We start from the raw sequence: 17,850 nt of genomic DNA, 5'->3' as shown, positions 1-17,850 counted from the left end.
GGGCTCCGTGTCCCAAACTCACTCCCCGCCCCGCCAGTGCCCCACTGCGCCCTCTGACGAGAGCCAGCCAGACGGGGGGTCTCGCTTCCCGTTATAAACAGCACTGCAGGGAGCAGCTGTAAGCGAGAAAGGCACTGAAGAGGTGGGGCCACGGGGACCCTGAGAGTGAGCCACCGCGGTGACGGTGACGGTGACGGTGACGCGCCGGGGAACTGCGCCACAGACCTGAGTGAAGGAACTAAAACCAAAGGCAAGTCAGATTTCATAGGAAATCTGGAAAAGGAAGACATCTGCAGAGGAAGATCCAAAACAAGCTCCCAGCAAGGAAAAACAGGGAAACAGCCCAGACAGCAAGCCGTGGGACTGTGTAAGAAAGACACCCGGAAGGGCTTCCCTGGTGGCGCAGTGGTTCAGAGTGTGCCTGCCGATGCAGGGGACACGGGTTCGTGCCCCGGTCCGGGAAGATCCCACATGCTGCGGAGCGGCTGGGCCCGTGAGCCATGGCCGCTGAGCCTGCATGTCTGGAGCCTGTGCTCCGCAACGGGAGAGGCCAGAGCAGTGAGAGGCCCACGTACGGCAAAAAAAAAAAAAAAAAAAAAAAAAAAAGAAAGAAAGACACCCGGAGGGACAGGGGCACCTCTCAGTCGCTGAAACCACAGATCCAAAAACAGATGCCAGATTGCTGGCACCCAGCAAGCAATGAACATAACTGTTACAACAACTAAAGTAACGTATAACATCATAGCTATGTTATACTCAGTTATAAAAAGGCAGGTATCTTCAATACAGACATAAATCCTGGAAAAGGCACAAAGAGAGGAAGTAGTTCCGGGCGTGTGCGATTATAAAATGCTTCAGATGTTGAGTGTACTTTATTGCAGGGCCACAGCCCAGGGAAGAGGAAAGCAGACAACCAGCCAGCAGTGAGGGAAGCGACCAGGCGTCTGACCAGGCTTCCCCTATGTTCTCACAAGGAGAACAAGGACATTGGGAAGAGCTGACACACGACTCTGACAGTGCAGTGGGACCAGGTCGCAGTGCATCCCTGGACTGTGGAGCCGGCCAGTATTCTCAGGTCCAGGGTGGCGCCTGGGTCAGAGCACCCCGAGACGGTGCTGAGTCTCGAGCCCACAGCCCTGGAGGCCCTGGGATGGGGACGGGGACGGGAGGAAGTGACTTCAAGGAGTGAATTCTGGCCTAACTGTGCCCTCTCGGAGCGGCAGCTGAAGGAGCAAAGGGCAGAGTGTGGAGGAGGCCGGGCACCCTCACAGGTGGCGCGGGGCTGTGGCAGTGGAAGGAGAAGAAAGCCGTGCATTCCAGACTCTGCCCAGGTGTTCACTCTCTAGGGCGTGGGAGCCCTCCTGGTGGTGACGTTTACCAGGGGAGCCCAGCACGTGCAGGTGGGGGAACTCTGTGGAGGTGGCTCCTGAAACGCGGAGATGACCTAATTACAGAGTCTCAGCCCTCATCAAACTTGGCCGTCTGCAAAAAGTTCATAAAGTATGTTATGATAGCCAGAAAAACCCCAAACAAACAGTGGTGCCATCATGAAATCCAGAGATCAATACTGGAAGAGGTCACAGAGAAATGTAAATAGTTATATAAGACATTAATAACAGATCGATGTACAGATTGGTAAACGTGGGAATCACTCATTCACGACTAAGAAGCTCCTCTGGAAAAAGAAAAAAGAAACCAGATGGGTCGGGTTCCTCCGACCCAGGTGCAGTCCCCACTCCGTGGGCGCCCCATGACTCCTGGGATGGCCCTTCAGCTCCGCGCGGCTCTGCAATGCCCATGTGGCCCCAGGGAAGGTGCGGATGAGGGCAGGGACCCCCAGCCGTCCTGCTGACAGGGATGGACGCTGCAGCTACCCAGCGGCCTGCAGAGAGGCATGAGGAAGCCCCCACGGTGAAGGCCCATCCAGCCCACGAGTCAGCGGGGCAGCCGCTGAGGAACGCAGGTCGGGGAAGATGGGTGAGCAGAAGCTGAGAAGAGAGCCGTGGATGTGGAACGTGGTCCATCACATACAGGGCTTCTAAGCCATCAAGAAAAGTAACAGGTAACTGAAGAAAAAGTGCAGGATTTAAAAAGGAAAATCTATTTTAAAAAGATGGATCTGCACCTTGTTCTAACAAAATATATCTCAGATGGGTCAAACATTTCATATAAAAATATAAAAACAGGAGCCATACAAGGGTGCTTGTGAGTATTATTTGTCCCTCTGGGTGTCGCCATCTGTTCTGCTCATTCTACTGGGGTGATCTTTTCTTTTCTTACTGATTTGTAATATCTTGTTATATGGTAAGGAAGCTAACTTTCATCTACTGTGGAATGTGCAAATATCATCTCCTATTCTGTCCTTTGCTTCTGAACCTTGTTTATAGTGCCCTTTGCCATAAAGAAAGTTTGAATTTCTTCACAGTCAAACCTGTCATTTAGGCTCTTAGGCTTAGAAAGAATTTCCCTAACGCACAGTTTTCTCACATGAAAATGTAAGATATATGTTGTCCAACCAATTAGCTAAAATTTAAAAGATTGAAAATGTCCAGGCAATGGAAGAAAGGGAATTTCCTTAGACTGTCTTCAGGAATGAAAATTGGAACAGCTTTCTGAAAGACAGTTTGTTATTATGTCTTCAAATTTAGAAACACATGTACTCTTACGCTTAATATTTCCACTTCCAAGAGTTTATATTCAGGAGGTAATCAGACTATTGCATGTATGTACCATGTATGTACAATGACGTTCATGTGCAAAGTGCTTATTGAGCACCAGGGAAAGTTCTAGATGTCTTTCAATGCAGGGGAGGGGAGCCTAGTTATAAACAAGTTGCTTTCATAAAATAGATTTCAGCTACTTTTAAAAAATGATATAAATATATCTATATGCACTGAAATGGGAAAAAACCTCCCAAATACATTAAGTGGGGAAAGTGGTTTATAATGCAGTATATATAATATGGTACAACTTTTATAAAATCTGCGCATGCATATACAACATGCACAGGGGAGAGGTTTCAAAAGATGTTTACTGAGGGTCTCAGCCTGGTGGCCTTAGGTGATGTTTTACTTCCTGTGCGTTTTCTGTAATGCTTGACTTTTCTATAGTGTTTCTGTGGTCAAGAAAAACAAAATATTTTTCTTTAAAAAAAAAAAAAGGTTGGAGTAACAGAGAAGAAAAGGCCCTCTTTCCTAGAGGCTGGCCTGTTTTTTAGTTTATAAAACAAACTGAGGTTCTTATTTCTGTGTAAAATGTGTAAATGTAAAGTTTCTGTGTAGAGGTTCCAGAACTTCACCTACTGGCAGCGGCAGGCAGGAACTCCTGCCTTTTCATTATGAAAAAAGGGCCTCTGCAAAGCTGCTATGACAGAAGGATGCAAATGTCTGCAGAGGAGGGACGCACCTTTGGCTGCATGGGGTCTGGCTCCAAGGACAAGTGCCTGCTGATAAGAGATGAGACACTGAAAGCTGGAAACGGGAGGCAGAGAAGGACAGCTAGCAAGAATACTTAATTAAGGAAAAGAGGAGAAGATGGTGTAGAAAGTGGTGGCTGTGAAAAGCAGGTTTCAAACCAGGTAAGTGTACCTGAACTGTCACTCGCCAAGATCACCTACGTTCTCAAAAACGCGCCTGCAAGACATGGGGCAGCGTTGCTGACGGCTCACTGCCAGAGCCAGCGCTGAAATGATGAGACCGTAGTCAAGATTCTGTTTCTAAAGGGACGCGGGTGGCTTATGGCTCTCTGTTGAAAGGCTGAATGCTTGGTTCAGCTACTAAAGGTGAAGGGTGGAAGGAAGCCCGTGAAGATGGTAAATGAGCCATAGAGATGCAAACGTGAAGGACAAATTCTGTTACAAAACCGATAGACCAGGCGGCTGGCTAAGTACAGACCATTCCTACTGGAAGGGACATGAAAGCACTGAAGGTCCACAGAGGTTAAAGAGGGGACTTGCCGGAGAAGACCAGACATTCATAAGAGAAACGGAGGGAGTCATTTCAGTTACAGTTAAGACACATCAGTTATTGGAATAAGACAGTTTCACATCAAAAGAAAACCAAAGTCTTAACAGGGAAAGGCAGAATTGCACCCAGTTCTCAATGTGGATCCTCAGTCCAGTGTAAGTATGAAGAAGACACGTTTGTCAACCTGTGAGTCGTTGACGACACCAGTCCCCACATGGTGCTGTCACCAGGAGCTCACACAGAGGAGCGTCCACAGGACTGTCAGTCCTGTACAGGGTCCCGGACAGACCGAGCAGCGCCATGGGCAGGCGGCAGGTGTGAAGACCCCGGTGTGCCTGGGAAGGAGCCCCTGCAAACCCAGGTGGAAGCTGCCAACATCAAACTCAGAAGAGATGCCTCATATGAAATGCGAATTTCTTTGTAACTGGAGCACCTGAGACAATGCTTGGAACAACAGTGTAGATTTGCACAGCTGCAGAGCTCACAAAGGACTTTCACAGCCCTTAAAAATGTTACTCCTGGGCTTCCCTGGTGGCACAGTGGTTAAGAATCCGCCTGCCAATGCAGGGTACATGGGTTCCAGCCCTGGTCCGGGAAGATCCCACATGCCGCGGAGCAACGAAGCCCGTGAGCCACAACTACTGAGCCTGCGCACATAGAGCTCGCGCACCGCAAGGAAGAGCAGCCCCCGCTCGCCGCAGATAGAGAAAGCCTGTGTGGAGCAACGAAGACCTGACGCGGCCAAAAAGAAATTAAAAAAAAATTATGAATTCAAATTTATCCAAAAAAAAAAAAAAAAGTCACTCCTGCTCTCAGTCCATGTCAGGGGAGCCGGGGCAGAGGGGAGGTGGGCAGCCAGGCAGCCGGTGCCCTCCTTCAGCCAGGACCCAGCTCTTGTCACCGTCACCTGCAGGGGGTGAGAACCGAGGCCACCTGGAAGGGTGCCCCAGTCTCCCTGCCCAGGCACGACACCCACTGAGAGCGGTACCGGGCAGGGCGACCAGAGCAGGCCCTGAGGTGAGGAGGGGTGAGCCTTGGGTGTCACCAGACCTGCCGCCCCTCACGGGCCGAGGGAGGAGACGCAGGACTCGGCGGCCGCAGACGGGTCAGCCGACCGGGAAGCCTCTTCCTTCCCAACTTCTTAAGGAGTCACTACTGAACTGGCTTATTGGTGCTGGGCATTCAAATGGACATCAACAGTGGACACAGTCATCTCTGGACTTTTTCTTCTTTTCCGACTCCAGTCCTCACGCTCTCTTTGCTTACAGTGCCACCAATAAGACTGCGGAGCCCTCCCGCTCTCAGCCTTGTGGGTCTGCACGCCTCACGCCCCGCCAGTCCCGGCTCAGGCGTCCCTCTTCCTGTCCCAGCCCCCTATCGAGCCCTAACGACCCCCGACACATGCCTCCCAGCTGAGCACGGTGGCCTCTCAGGCCTCTCTGAAGGGTCTCTCAATTTATTTTTTTATTTTTTAAAAAACTTTTTGGCAGATTGATTAATTAAGATTGATTTCTGCGTTGGGTCTTTGTTGCTGTGCACGGGTTTTCTCTATTTGTGGTGCGCGGCTTCTCATTGCAGTGGCTTCTCTTGTTGCGGAGCACGGGCTCTATGTGCGCAGGCTCAGTAGTTGTGGCTCGTGGGCTCTAGAGCGCAGGCTCAGTAGCTGTGGCGCATGGGCTTAGCTGCCCCACGGCATGTGGGATCTTCCCAGGCCAGGGCTGGAACCCATGTCCCCTGCATTGGCAGGCGGATTCTTAACTACTGCGTCACCAGGGAAGCCCAGGTCTCTCATTTTAAACAGTGTCATCAACACTTCCTTCCACTTTGTCACTTCAGACCCCTGAAGCGCCCACCTTGTCAAATGGGTTCACAAAGGGGAAAAATATTAGAGCAACAGTTAAGAAAAGTGAGCTGAAACATTGGAGAAGAGTTACAAGTGTTCAAGATAGAAAGATATCAATTTCCCAGCCAGAAGTGCATAAAGGAGTTATTCAAAGCTTTTCTGAAAACTTGGGTCAACGTTTTCAGTGATGTTGACTTAGGGAACTGAGCTCACAGGGCCTCTTGAGAGAAAGGACCGCTTCTTAAAGCTGAGACCTGTCCCCAGCGGGGGAAAGCCATGTGGCCACCGGGAGGGCATCGAGGAGCCCAGGCCCGCCTGCTGTGGGACAGATACACATGGGGCGGGGGCAGCAGTGGGGTTCAGGTGTGAGGTCAGGGCAGAAGCTTGAGTCAGAACGGCAGAGCAAGGTGGACACGTCACCCTGTGACCTTAGGGATGGAGCTGACATCCTGCAAGGAGACCCCAACCTCCCTTCCCAGTCCACTCTCTCCTTTGAGGGAGACGGTGGCCCACCACACCTTCCTTGACCACAGCCTCTGGGAGAAGGTCCTTGGAACCTGTGTGCTCCCGGGAACCAGAGGACAGAAAGAGGGACATGAACAGGATGGCCTGCCAAGAAGCAACTGCAGAAACGTAACCTGGGACCTGCTGGAGCCGAAGGTACAATGAGAGTCGCCGGGGATGTGCAGGTTACCATGGTAATTAGAGGGATGTGTCCTAGGCACCGACTCCCCGTCTCTCTGCTTCGCCCTGACCACTGCTCACCTGCTAGAGCAGAGTGGCACCAGGCCACCCCAATGCCTTCCTGGAGGCGGTGGCACTGGGACTTGAGGGCCAGGAAGAGTGACTACCACAGGGACGTGTGTCCAGCTGCTGAGACGCTTTCCCATCTCCTGGAAGGACGTCCCTCTAGCTCGGCAATGCATTCAGTCAAGGGCACCCAGAAGGTTCTCGGCTGGAATCCTGCCCAAAGACCCGCCCGGGAGGCATGGGCAGCAGAGCTCACTGTGGGCAACAGCCCCGGAATGAGTCCGCATTTTTTTACTGAATATACTAAATACACAACAGAGTATGTCACCAAAGTAATTTATCTTTATAAGAACATAGCTTAATTTTTGAATGAAATAATCTATTTATCCAATAATTATATTCCAAAGATTTTCAACAGAGCTTGAACAGATGACTATATTACTGCTTAGCTATCCCATTTTTGGTTTTATGGTTTCTGACACTTTAATTAGGAAGTCAAAAAGATCAATCTACTAGAAAATCATATTTTCTTGATATTCAAGTTAAGGTTTATGGTACAGAGTTTCTTGGTTTTAATTGTTAAAAATCAACTGGGGAAAATTTTTATCTGAAAATTCCAAATTCCTCTTAAGGAAGTTCCGAAATGATGAATTAAAAGGGGAAAAAACTACCATTTGACTTTTTTTTTTTTTTTTGCAGTACGCGGGCCTCTCACTGCTGTGGCCTCTCCCGCTGCGGAGCACAGGCTCCGGACGCGCAGGCTCAGCGGCCATGGCTCACGGGCCCAGCCGCTCCGCGGCATGTGGGATCCTCCAGGACCGGGGCACGAACCCGTGTCCCCTTCATCGGCAGGCGGACTCTCAACCACTGCGCCACCAGGGAAGCCCTACCATTTGACTTTTTAAGGTAAGAATGTAACGTGCAACCTCTGCACCGCCACCAGAGCACCTGACCCTTGATCTTCCTTCACTCACAAAACATCCAACAGCAAAAGCAAATATCATCATTCAATTTTCCACAAGAGATGCAACATAAGTTATTTCCATCATTACAAAGTTGATATACAATGTCAGAAATTTTGAAAAAATTGTAAAATCAAGAAAAAAAGTCCTACTTAACAAGAGAAGCACTTTCACATTTGGATGTATTAACGCCAGACTTCTAACTTGCTAACAAATGGGGCTGCGATCACATTCCAGCCTTAAGTCTCCTCCCAGCCTGAGCTTTTCCTGCTGTGGATCTTACAGGCATCTCTGATGACTGCAGACCACACGGCAGTGAGACACTCACCCCCGTTAAAGCTCAGATGGAGTCATGACCCTGGAAGACCCCGAAGGCTGTCAGCGGTCTTACCTCCTGTGTCTTCGCTGCTGGAGGTGCTCTCGGGACTTGAGCAGCTGGGGGCCTCGGGCGGAGGAGGGACCCACCCCTCAGGAGGCAGGCCCACGGTGTAGAGCCGTCGCGCAGGCTGGACTCGAGTGTCACCACCTGCAGGAAAAGGCAGGGACAGATGCCATCAGACGTCTACTTGCCGAGCAGCTTCTCCAGCCACGTCACTGAAGATGGGTAGCCAGAGCCGTAAATACTGATGTCAGTCAGCCAAGCATTTTGCCAGCAGAGCCACTAAGCTCTACACCCAGCCAGGAACAAGGGGTGAGCTATGATTATTTAAATTCACATTAAGTTACTTATTATGTAAACTTCTGGGGTTTTATAATATGGTATAAAAACATAACTAATTCATGAATAAGAAGCAGAAAATAAAAAGACTCCACGTAACACACCCCTCATGACCACAACACGAATCTCAGCATTTTGGTGCATAACCTTCTGGACCTTTTTCCCTCTATATGCTAACAACACGTATGCACTGTGTGTGTCTGTACACACCCACACACAGACACACATACGTCTTAATGGGATCACGCTGCACATATTTTATCATTATACACGTATATATTATATGTATAATATCATTCAAAAGTGAATGTGATAAAATATTAAGATACATTTAAACTTACATACTCTTAAAGGCTACATGATATTCCATGTTATTGGCAAATTTAACTATAATTTAACCACTGTCCTAAATTTTGCACAGGGAGGTTGATTCTAAATTTTCACTATTACAAGCAGCTGCTATGACCATCCTGGTTGTACATAACTTTGCACAACTGACCACAGGGTTCCTCTAAACAAATTCCTGGAAGTGGGCCTGCTGGTCTGCACCGTGCAAAGAGGCAGCTTCCGGTGCTGCTCCCCAGGCTCTCAACACTGGGGAGAATAGACGCTTTAATCTTCATGTTCTCATTCAAGACATGGCGAAGTAACCTTTATCCAACACAAGTGCATATCCCAATTAGTCTTTCTCAGAAAAAATGAATATTTTACTTTAAAAACAATGACAAGGACTGAGCAAAATCACTAATGCACATGTAACAGAACGTGTGGGTTGCGAGACATTTACATTGTAAAAGCTTTGGAATGTTTTCAAATTCTTCTGCCATCAATATACTTCACTTTTGTGAAGCTAAGAGGCAAGAATGTAGTTCTTATGTTAATCTGATCCATCCGGTTGATTAACAACTGTGTCGTTACCGCCAGGATCAAGGGCAGAGCAGGGACGTGCTTCCAGGCAGACCATCCCCTGTCGGGTGACATCAACATTTGATCATTTTTCACAGAATACTTTTGGGAGCTTTTAATCAGCAAACAGAACTTGGAAACACTACTGCTCACTTAAGTATCAGGATGAATACAGGCGGCGCCGTGGACCTGAGGCAGGAAATGACTCCTGTGATGAAGGGCAAGGATGCACCTGAGGGCAGAGCTCTTCCTGATGCTCCCTTGCAGAGCACGCACTCATCTGAGGCCAAGCCTGCGGGCTGAGGAAGGCGATCTGCTGTCTGTGTCAGGGTGGCCAGGCGCAGAGCGCAGCTTCCCGGCCCGGGTTTCCCTGGTCTCTTCTGGTAGAAGATGGCTCGTTGCTGGACGGCAGTCAGATGTTGTGTTTCACTGCTCAGGGCTCGGGGCTCAGCACGGCCGGCCACAGCATCCCCTCGCCCACACATCGGGCCCGCAGGGTGAGGCTTGGGGATCTGGACGAGGCATGTCAGGACCCCCTTCACTGCTGACAGAGGCCACCGTCTCCCTAGGAACACCGGGCTGGCCGTGAGGCTTCAGAAGAGGCGACTTAATCAGCTCTCCTCTCTTGGGCGGCTGGCTGAGATCCGAGGTTCATAATTCTCACCCTTTCTGGCTCTGGGTCTGATTTGCAGGACACCCACTTGAGCTTGATTTCATGCCTAACCTCTGACTCCCCCTGCACTGTGCCTGTCCACATGGCCCCCTGCCCACAAGCAGACACGCGCGCCCTCTGCCAGGGCACCACCACCGAGCCACCCTTGGGATGGCCGCAGCCTTCACAATCGGTGTGTTTGTGTCATGGAGCTCGGGGCACAATGCTGTTTTTTATAATTCTTCTGGGATTACCTGGCTCTTTAAAATATATACAGATATAAAGCAATAACGAAAAATAAGGGTCCAACATGGGCTCTTGGGTGACGGAAATTCACCAAAATGCATACACACGGATTGTTGTGGCCGTTTACAGATCATGCCCTCATCTTCAAGAACAAATGGAACCACCAATGCCCTTTTGAAACAAACAAACAAACAAACAGATGCACTTCTGTAAAGTGAACAAATAGTTATCAGAATCACCATGCTGTGTCCTAACTGTACAAAGAACATTTTCTCAACCTCATCCAAGGACTGACTGACAAAGGCCCCTTTCCTCATTTGGCTGCTTCTTCCAACACTGAAAAAGACTTGGGCACACCTGCAGCTCAGCTTATCGCCAAACTGTGTCCTCCACAAGCATCAAGCTTTCAAGCGAATTCTCAGATGACCTTTACAGAATGTTTCATATGACCTGCACACAACTTTTGTCTATTTGATTGTGATTTCATTGTTTTGCCTTTAGCCAAGATTTCTCTTTTTCTAGCTGCAAATGAATTGTTTTTTCTTCAAAATTCCCAAGACATATTGCTTCAAAAAATATGTTGCTCTTTCAGGATTAAAAAACACTCAAGAAACTAGGGCTAGAGGGAACTTCAAATGACAAAGAGCATGCATGAAAAACCCACAGCTGACACTACACTCAATAGAGAAAGCATGAAAAACACACGGCTGACATCATACTCCATTGAGAAAGCCTGGCTGCTTCCCTCTAAGATTAGGAATGATTACAATTCACATTCTTGCCACTTCACTTCAACATTATACTCAAAGTACTAGATAAGACAATTAGTCAAGAAAGAAAGGAAGTAAATGCATCCAGATTGAACAGGAAGAAGTAAAATATCTCTTCTCACAGATAAGATCTTGTATATAGAAAACCCTGAAAAATCCACATACACAAAAAAACTGTTAGAGCTATTAAGTTTGGCAAAGTTGTAGTATACAAGATTAACATACAAAAATTTATATTTCCATATTTAAGAAACCACTGCCTAATACAAGGTCAAAGGATTTATTAGTATTTCCATACACTAGCAATTAATAATCCAAAAAGAAAACAATTCCATTTACAATAGTATCAAAAAGAATAAAATACTTTGGAATAAACTTTTTTAAGTATAAAATTTATAATGAAAACTACAAAGCATTGTTAAAAGAAACTAAAAATGACTTAAATGGAAAGCTAGACGAAATTCATGGATTGAACAACTTAACATTGTTAAGATGGCTCTAATCCCCAGAGTGTTCTGCAAATTCAATGCAATTTGTATCAAAATTCCAACTTCCCTTTTTTTTTTTCTTCCAGAAATGGACAAGCTGATCATAAAATTCATATGGAATTGTGAGGGACCCCAAATAGCTAAAACAATCTTGAAAAACAACGAAGTTGGAAGACTCTTACTCTGATTTCAAAACATATTACAAAGCTACAGTGATTAAAACAGTGTGGTACTGGCATAATGACAGACATAGAGACCAATGGAATAGAATTGAGGGCCCAGAAATAAACCCTAACATCTATGGCCAATTGATTTTTGACAAGGGTGCCAAGTGGGGAAAGGACCATCTCTGCAACAAGTGGTGCTGGGATGACTGGATATCCAGACAAAGGAATGAATCTGGAACCCTACCTCACACCATATACAAACATTAACTCAAAATGGATAAATTACTTAAATGTAAGAGCTAAAACTACAAAACTCAGAAGAAACCTTAGATGTAAAATTTGTGACCTTGGATTTGGCAACAGTTTTTTACATATGACACCAAAAACACAGGCAACAGAAGAAGAAATAGATATAATGGACTTGATCAAAATTAAAATGTTTTATACTTCAAGACACCATCAAGGAAGTGAAAGGCTAACCCATGGAATGGGAGAAAATATTTGCAAATCATGTATCTGATATAGCTCTAGTGTCCAGGTTATGACCACCTCTTACAACTCAGCAACAAAAAGACAAACAATCCAATTACAATATGGGCCAACGACTTATATACACATTTCTCTAAAAAAGATACACAAATGTCCAACACACACATGAGAAGACACTCAACATCACCAGTCATCAGGGAAATGGGAATCAGAACCACAGTGAGGTGCAATCTCACACCTACTAGGATGGTTATCCTAGTAGGGTAAGAAAACAGAAAACAGCAAGTGTTGGCAAGGGTGTGGAGAAACTGGAACACCCCCGCATGGCTGGTGTGATGAATAATGGTACAGCTGCTGTGGAAAACAGTTTGGCTGTTCCTCAAAATGTTAAACATAGGAGTACCACATGACCCAGCAATTCCACTTCTAGGTTTATATCCAGAGAACTGAAAACACATGTCCACACAAACACTTGTGCAGGGATGTTCAAAGTGGCATTACTGATAAAAGCCTAAAAGTAGAAACAACCCAAATATCTATCAATCGATGAACAGATGAACAAAATGTGGTATATCCACAGAATGGAATATTATTCAGCAACAAAAAGAAATGAAGCACTGATACTCGTTACAATTCAGATGAACCTGGAAAACATGCTGAGTGACAGAAGCCAGACACAAAAGGTCACCTATTATGCAATTCCACTCAGGCAAAGTGTTCAGAATACACAAATCTGTAGAGACAGAAAGCAGGGAGGCATGAATGGGGATGACTGTAATGGATATGGGTTTCTTTGGGGATGAAAAGAATGTTCTGGAATTAGTGGTGATGGTTACATAACAATGTGAGTATACTAAGAATCACTGAACTGTACATTTTGAAATGGTTATGGTAAACTTTAGATGAAATGAATTTTATCTTTAAAAAATAGGGCTTCCCGGGTGGCACAGTGGTTGAGAGTCCGCCTGCCGATGCAGGGGACATGGGTTTGTGCCCTGGTCCGGGAAGATCCCACATGCCGCGGAGCAGCTACGCCCGTGAGCCATGGCCGCTGAGCCTGCGCGTCCGGAGCCTGTGCTCCGCAATGGGAGAGTCCACAGCAGTGAGAGGCCCGCGTACCGCAAAAAAAAAAAAAAAAAAAAAAAAAAAGTTGTTGCATGTTGTATGGAGTTTTCAGAAAAAGGCATATAAGTTAGGCTCATTTGCATCTGTGAAATACTAAAACTCTCAGAAATGCCTCCTCTATTTGTTGCCTGAGGCCATGAGAAAGGGTGTGGGGGTCCTGCCCACCAGACCCCTCCTGCCTCCAGGATGCTTGGCGGCCAGAGGGTGCTCTGGAAGGGGAGAAAGTGCGGGGTGTGCAGAGATGCAGCAACTGGGCGCCCCTCTAGGACCCGGTGAGACTGCCCTGGTCACACCACATCCTCATTAAACACTCCCCCTTAGTTTAGGCCATGGCAGGTGGCCAGTCTACACTGCGCAAGGCACACTGCGCTGCCTTAGACAGCAAGCACCACGTGCAGAGTCTGCAGTCTGAGAAATCACGCGGGTGGAGAGGTCCACCGTGAACACGGGCCGAAACCTGACCTGCGGTCCTCATGGGACCTCTCCTCTGGCCCCATCACCACGCTGGCTGGGTCAACTCCACCCGGACTCTGGCATCTATCCTGTCCTGTCCTCCGACTGTGCCACAAAGCCGCTGGCACCGGCCACCACAGTGTGATCACCAGTCAGCCCCATGGGTGCCCCACTGCCCATCACAGCTCAGGCTGCAGGCAGCTGGGGCCCACCCCCAGCTCCTGGCGGACGTGATGGAGGCTCCCCGTGCTCAGGGCCCCCTCATCCACTCATACCAGGCATCTGCTCCATGGAACAAGCGTCTGAACCTTCCGTACGGGTCATTTCACGTAATTAATACATTCTGAACCAACTTTACATCAGCATCTTGATTTTTAGTTCAACATCTTCATACTGAACAACAACAGCACCTCACAGCCGCCTGCTGAAATGACATGACTGAACCTGGAGCTTCCGTGGAAAGACACCACCCAGATTATTACTGTTAATGAATAATCACTGTTAAAACCGTCATGTTAGAAGAGGGAAGAAAATGCAAATAAACCCTAAAAGCAAAATTTTTAAAAAGACTAAGAACATGGGTTCAGTCAATCTTGGACAGAAAACCAGGAACGCCCAGGGACGCCTGCTCCTCCTGTAGGCGGCACGTCTTCCCCATGGTTCCCGCCTTGCTAAGCTGTGCTGTGCTTATTCAAAACCACGTGCGTCTCTCGCAGTTGGAACGGGTGTCACGTTAGTTTTCTGGGCAGCATCACAGGTGGGGGCTTAGGCACAGGTGTTCCTTCTCTCCTGGTTCTGGAGGCTGGATGTCTGAGATGGAGGTGTCACAGGGCTGGTTTCCGAGGCCTGTCTCCTTGGTGTGTGGATGGCCGTCTTCTCCCCGTGTCCTCACGCAGTCGTCCTGCCGTGCGTGTCCGGGTCCTGATCTCTTCCTGATCTCCCCAGTCACATTGGATTAGGACCCACCCTAATGGCCTCGTTTCATTTAATCACCTCTTTAAAGGCCCCGTCTCCAAACACAGTCAACATCTTGAGGTCAGGGCTTCAGCATATGAATTATGGAGGATACAATTCAGCCCATGACAGTATGGTCTTCGAAAGGTAAAACCGCATTAAATAGCAGCCACTATTCCTTAGTGTGACTCCAGGGGTGGGAGTCCATCCTACACCTGGCAGGCTCTCTGTCAGAACAGCAGCAGGTGCGCCAGAGAGTGGTGGTCCTGGGGGGATGCCACATGGGGGTCCGAGCATCCCAACCACACCGAGGCACATGAGGACACAGAAAGGGAACTCGGCAGCCCCGGGTCCATCCTGCAGGACAAGCTTGTGGAGCCCCCCATTCTGGGGGGGAAACGCTTTCCCCTCGTCTGTAGGCATCAGCCATCTCATGGGTGAAACAGGCGTGGGTATGATTATTTCTGGAGATCCAGCCTGTGGGCAGCAGGCATGCCCTGGGCTTGTTGGGCCTGCCACTGAGATCTGGACCAGGGAGGGTCAGGATTTGTGGACACAAGGTTACCGGGCCAGGCCAGCAGGAGAGACCAGCGCTCAGGAACAGAATCACTCCGGGACAGAGCCCCGTGAGGGGCCACTGCCATAGAGAAACGGGACTGACCAGAGAAAGGGTGCTGGGAACTCTGCCCTCTCACGTCCACCTGGGCACTAGGGGCTGCAGCCAGGGCTGCCCCCACCTCGCCTGGCCTCCTTCCGTGTGTCCCACTCAGTGGCCCCTCGGCGGGCAACACTGCTGCATTGATGGGGAACCAGAATGAGAGGAGCCTCCACGGCCGACCACCCCACTGTGTGAGGATCTTGGACAGACATCTGTGAAGAGCAATGGACAGGAGACTGAAACAGGAGAGACGTCAGGAGTGCGTCCTGGGTGGACAGGGACTGGGGCAGGGTGACAGGGCAGATGAATGACCAGGCAGCAGGGTCCAGTCTCTGCGACCGGGAACAGCATGTAGACGAACTCAACACCAATGGCGAACTTGACCTCGTCCCCAGCTGGGGCACCAATGCTGGCTTCTTCCCTCCCCAAGTGAAGTAACTGTCCTCCCAGAGTGTGAGCAGAACGACACCTGCCCGTCCCCTGAGGTGATACCCAGTGGCCTGAGGCCAGGCACGTGCTTCCTGGGGAACGTCCAAGGAACCCGCCCTCACCTGTCACGGGGGGGACGCTCCTGCCCCTCGCTCTCTCAGGAGCCACTTTCTCAGGTGGGTTTCTGCAGGCTGGACCCACTGGGGCCCTCTTCTCTTGGCCACGTGGAACCTCAGGATACAGTTTCTTCAGCACTTTTCCAACAAACACTACAGAGGCAATCAATTTGCAAAAGAAAGGAAAAGAATTACTGATGGCAGTTTTATTTAAATTGCAAATGGATTTTATATAAAACGAAGACATATCACGACATCACTACCTCAGGACTGCCCCCCTACACGACACCATTGGGGTTGTCCCCCCAAGACCCTCCAGCACCGTCCCCATCGAGGACCCCCAGCACCGTCCCCCTCAGAGGACCCCCAGCACCGTCCCCATCAGGGGACCCCAGCACCGTCCCCCTCAGGGGACCCCCAGCACTGTCCCCATCAGAGGACCCCTCGGCACTGTCCTCTGAAAGGATGCCACACTCCCAGCACTGGATGCCCCCACAGGTGTGAGCACAGGTAGGAGCCGCTCACACCTGTGCTCACACCTGGGGGCCGCACTTGGGCTCACAGTTCTGTTCTTCCCTCACCTTGTCTCTGGTTGAACGTATGTGTAAAGCACAGACTGCGAGGTGTTTTGAGAATCTGGGTTTGAGGTCCTGGGCCCCAGCGCAGCCCCAGACAGGCTGGGTCCACGTCAGTTCACAGCAGATACGCTGGGCAGGCCCCAGGCAGCCCCGGCTCCTTCCTCCAGGGCACCCGCCGGGGACCAGCACAGCCGGCAAGGTTCTCACAAGGGTGTGCAGAGTCTTCATTGGGCTTATTTTAGTTTACATTCTGATCTAACTGGAGGGGAAGAGCTGCCACAATGAATAAATATTTCTGTCCTGATTTAAGTGTGAACAACGAACAGATACAATCTCAAAACAGCATCCTAGAAAAGGTGAGGGGAAAAGGTTCACCCAATGAACCTGTTTCAACCTCATTAAATTTAGAAACAAATCAGCAAAGAGAGAGCTGCTCTGGAGTAACCAAGCACCGTGGGGCAGAAATCGGGACCCCGGAGAAGGGTTTGAGTTCTTCAGACGATGAAGTGGAGGATGTACATTTGGGCCACTGAGGACGCGGTGACGTGAGAGGGGAAGTCTGAAGGGGCCACTGAGCGGCTTGTGGGTCACAGAGGGCAGGTCCCTGTCCCCACGTGGGAGGCACAACCCTAAAGACGCAGACCACTCCTCATCTCATCATGTGCGCAGACAGCCCTCGCAGCAGAAATAACCCCCTCCAACTGGTACTAGTTGGAAAAAACACAACTTGGGTCTAAAAACACGAAAGTCCTTCTCAGAAAACTATTCAAGCCCAGGCACTGCTTGGCCGGGCGCCTGGGAGGAGCATGGGGTCTTGATGCCACCCGCCTGCTGGCCCGGTGGCCTGATGGCTGGCTGCCCGCTTGGCCAGGAGGCCCTGGATGGAAGAAACTGTCTCTGGCGACGATGCCCTCATTTACGGTCTTGGGTCCCGGCAATGCTGGACTCCAACCCCCACCTCTGCTTGGTTGAATGGCGCAGGGCCCGGCTCAGAATATTCCCAAGGCCTCTGCAGATGGCCCCGGGCAGCGCGTGCGTCACGGGGAGACAGGCTGTTCCGTTAGACCGGCGCTCAAAGACACGTCCAGAGGGTAGGTTCCAAGTTTCCGTTAGAAATTGAACTGTCCTGTACATTTCCTTAAATGGCAGAGGGGAAAACACTCTATTCCAGAAGACTGGGTGGCAATTTCCAGGAGAAACCAAAGGCAGATAAAATAAACTTTACCTACAAACTATCAACAAGTCAGCATTTTTATGAACTAGAACAAATATTAAGGTAAAATCCTAACTGGGCACCCTGCTCTAAAACAAACTCGGGGAAGCTCGGAGCCTGAGACTCGCCTGGGCTGGTGGTGGCTGACACGGGCATCCAGCTGAGGTCATCTCTGAGCCGAAGCTTCTGCCCACACGTGTGTGTCTGAACACACAACACTACAGGAAAACCTGACACAGGTCATCACCAAGCAGTGCCTGCATCACAGCTGAGCAGCCACACAGCCCGAAGAACCCGGCATAAAAACACAGCAATCCCGGGGAGAAACCAGCGCGAGCCAGGCCCCCAGAAGGCCCCCCTCTCCAGGG

At 49.4% G+C, this 17,850-nt stretch overlaps 1 protein-coding gene across 1 annotated transcript in view; it reads right to left on the bottom strand.

Moving 5' to 3' along the window:
• ERICH1 (glutamate rich 1) overlaps nt 1-17,850 on the bottom strand; it is a 48,107-nt gene that overhangs the window by 17,690 nt on the left and 12,567 nt on the right. The window contains exons 2-3 of the mRNA XM_060086138.1: nt 15,698-15,844; nt 7,912-8,046 (exon numbers count right to left, since the gene is read on the bottom strand). Of these exons, the coding sequence (XP_059942121.1) occupies nt 7,912-8,046; nt 15,698-15,844 (282 nt within the window). The remainder of the gene's footprint in view (nt 1-7,911; nt 8,047-15,697; nt 15,845-17,850) is intronic.

This window comes from Mesoplodon densirostris, chromosome 20 (genome assembly GCF_025265405.1).
Source record: "Mesoplodon densirostris isolate mMesDen1 chromosome 20, mMesDen1 primary haplotype, whole genome shotgun sequence".
In the NCBI taxonomy this organism is placed as follows: domain Eukaryota; kingdom Metazoa; phylum Chordata; class Mammalia; order Artiodactyla; family Ziphiidae; genus Mesoplodon; species Mesoplodon densirostris.
This window is presented reverse-complemented; position numbering and strand designations above follow the sequence as displayed.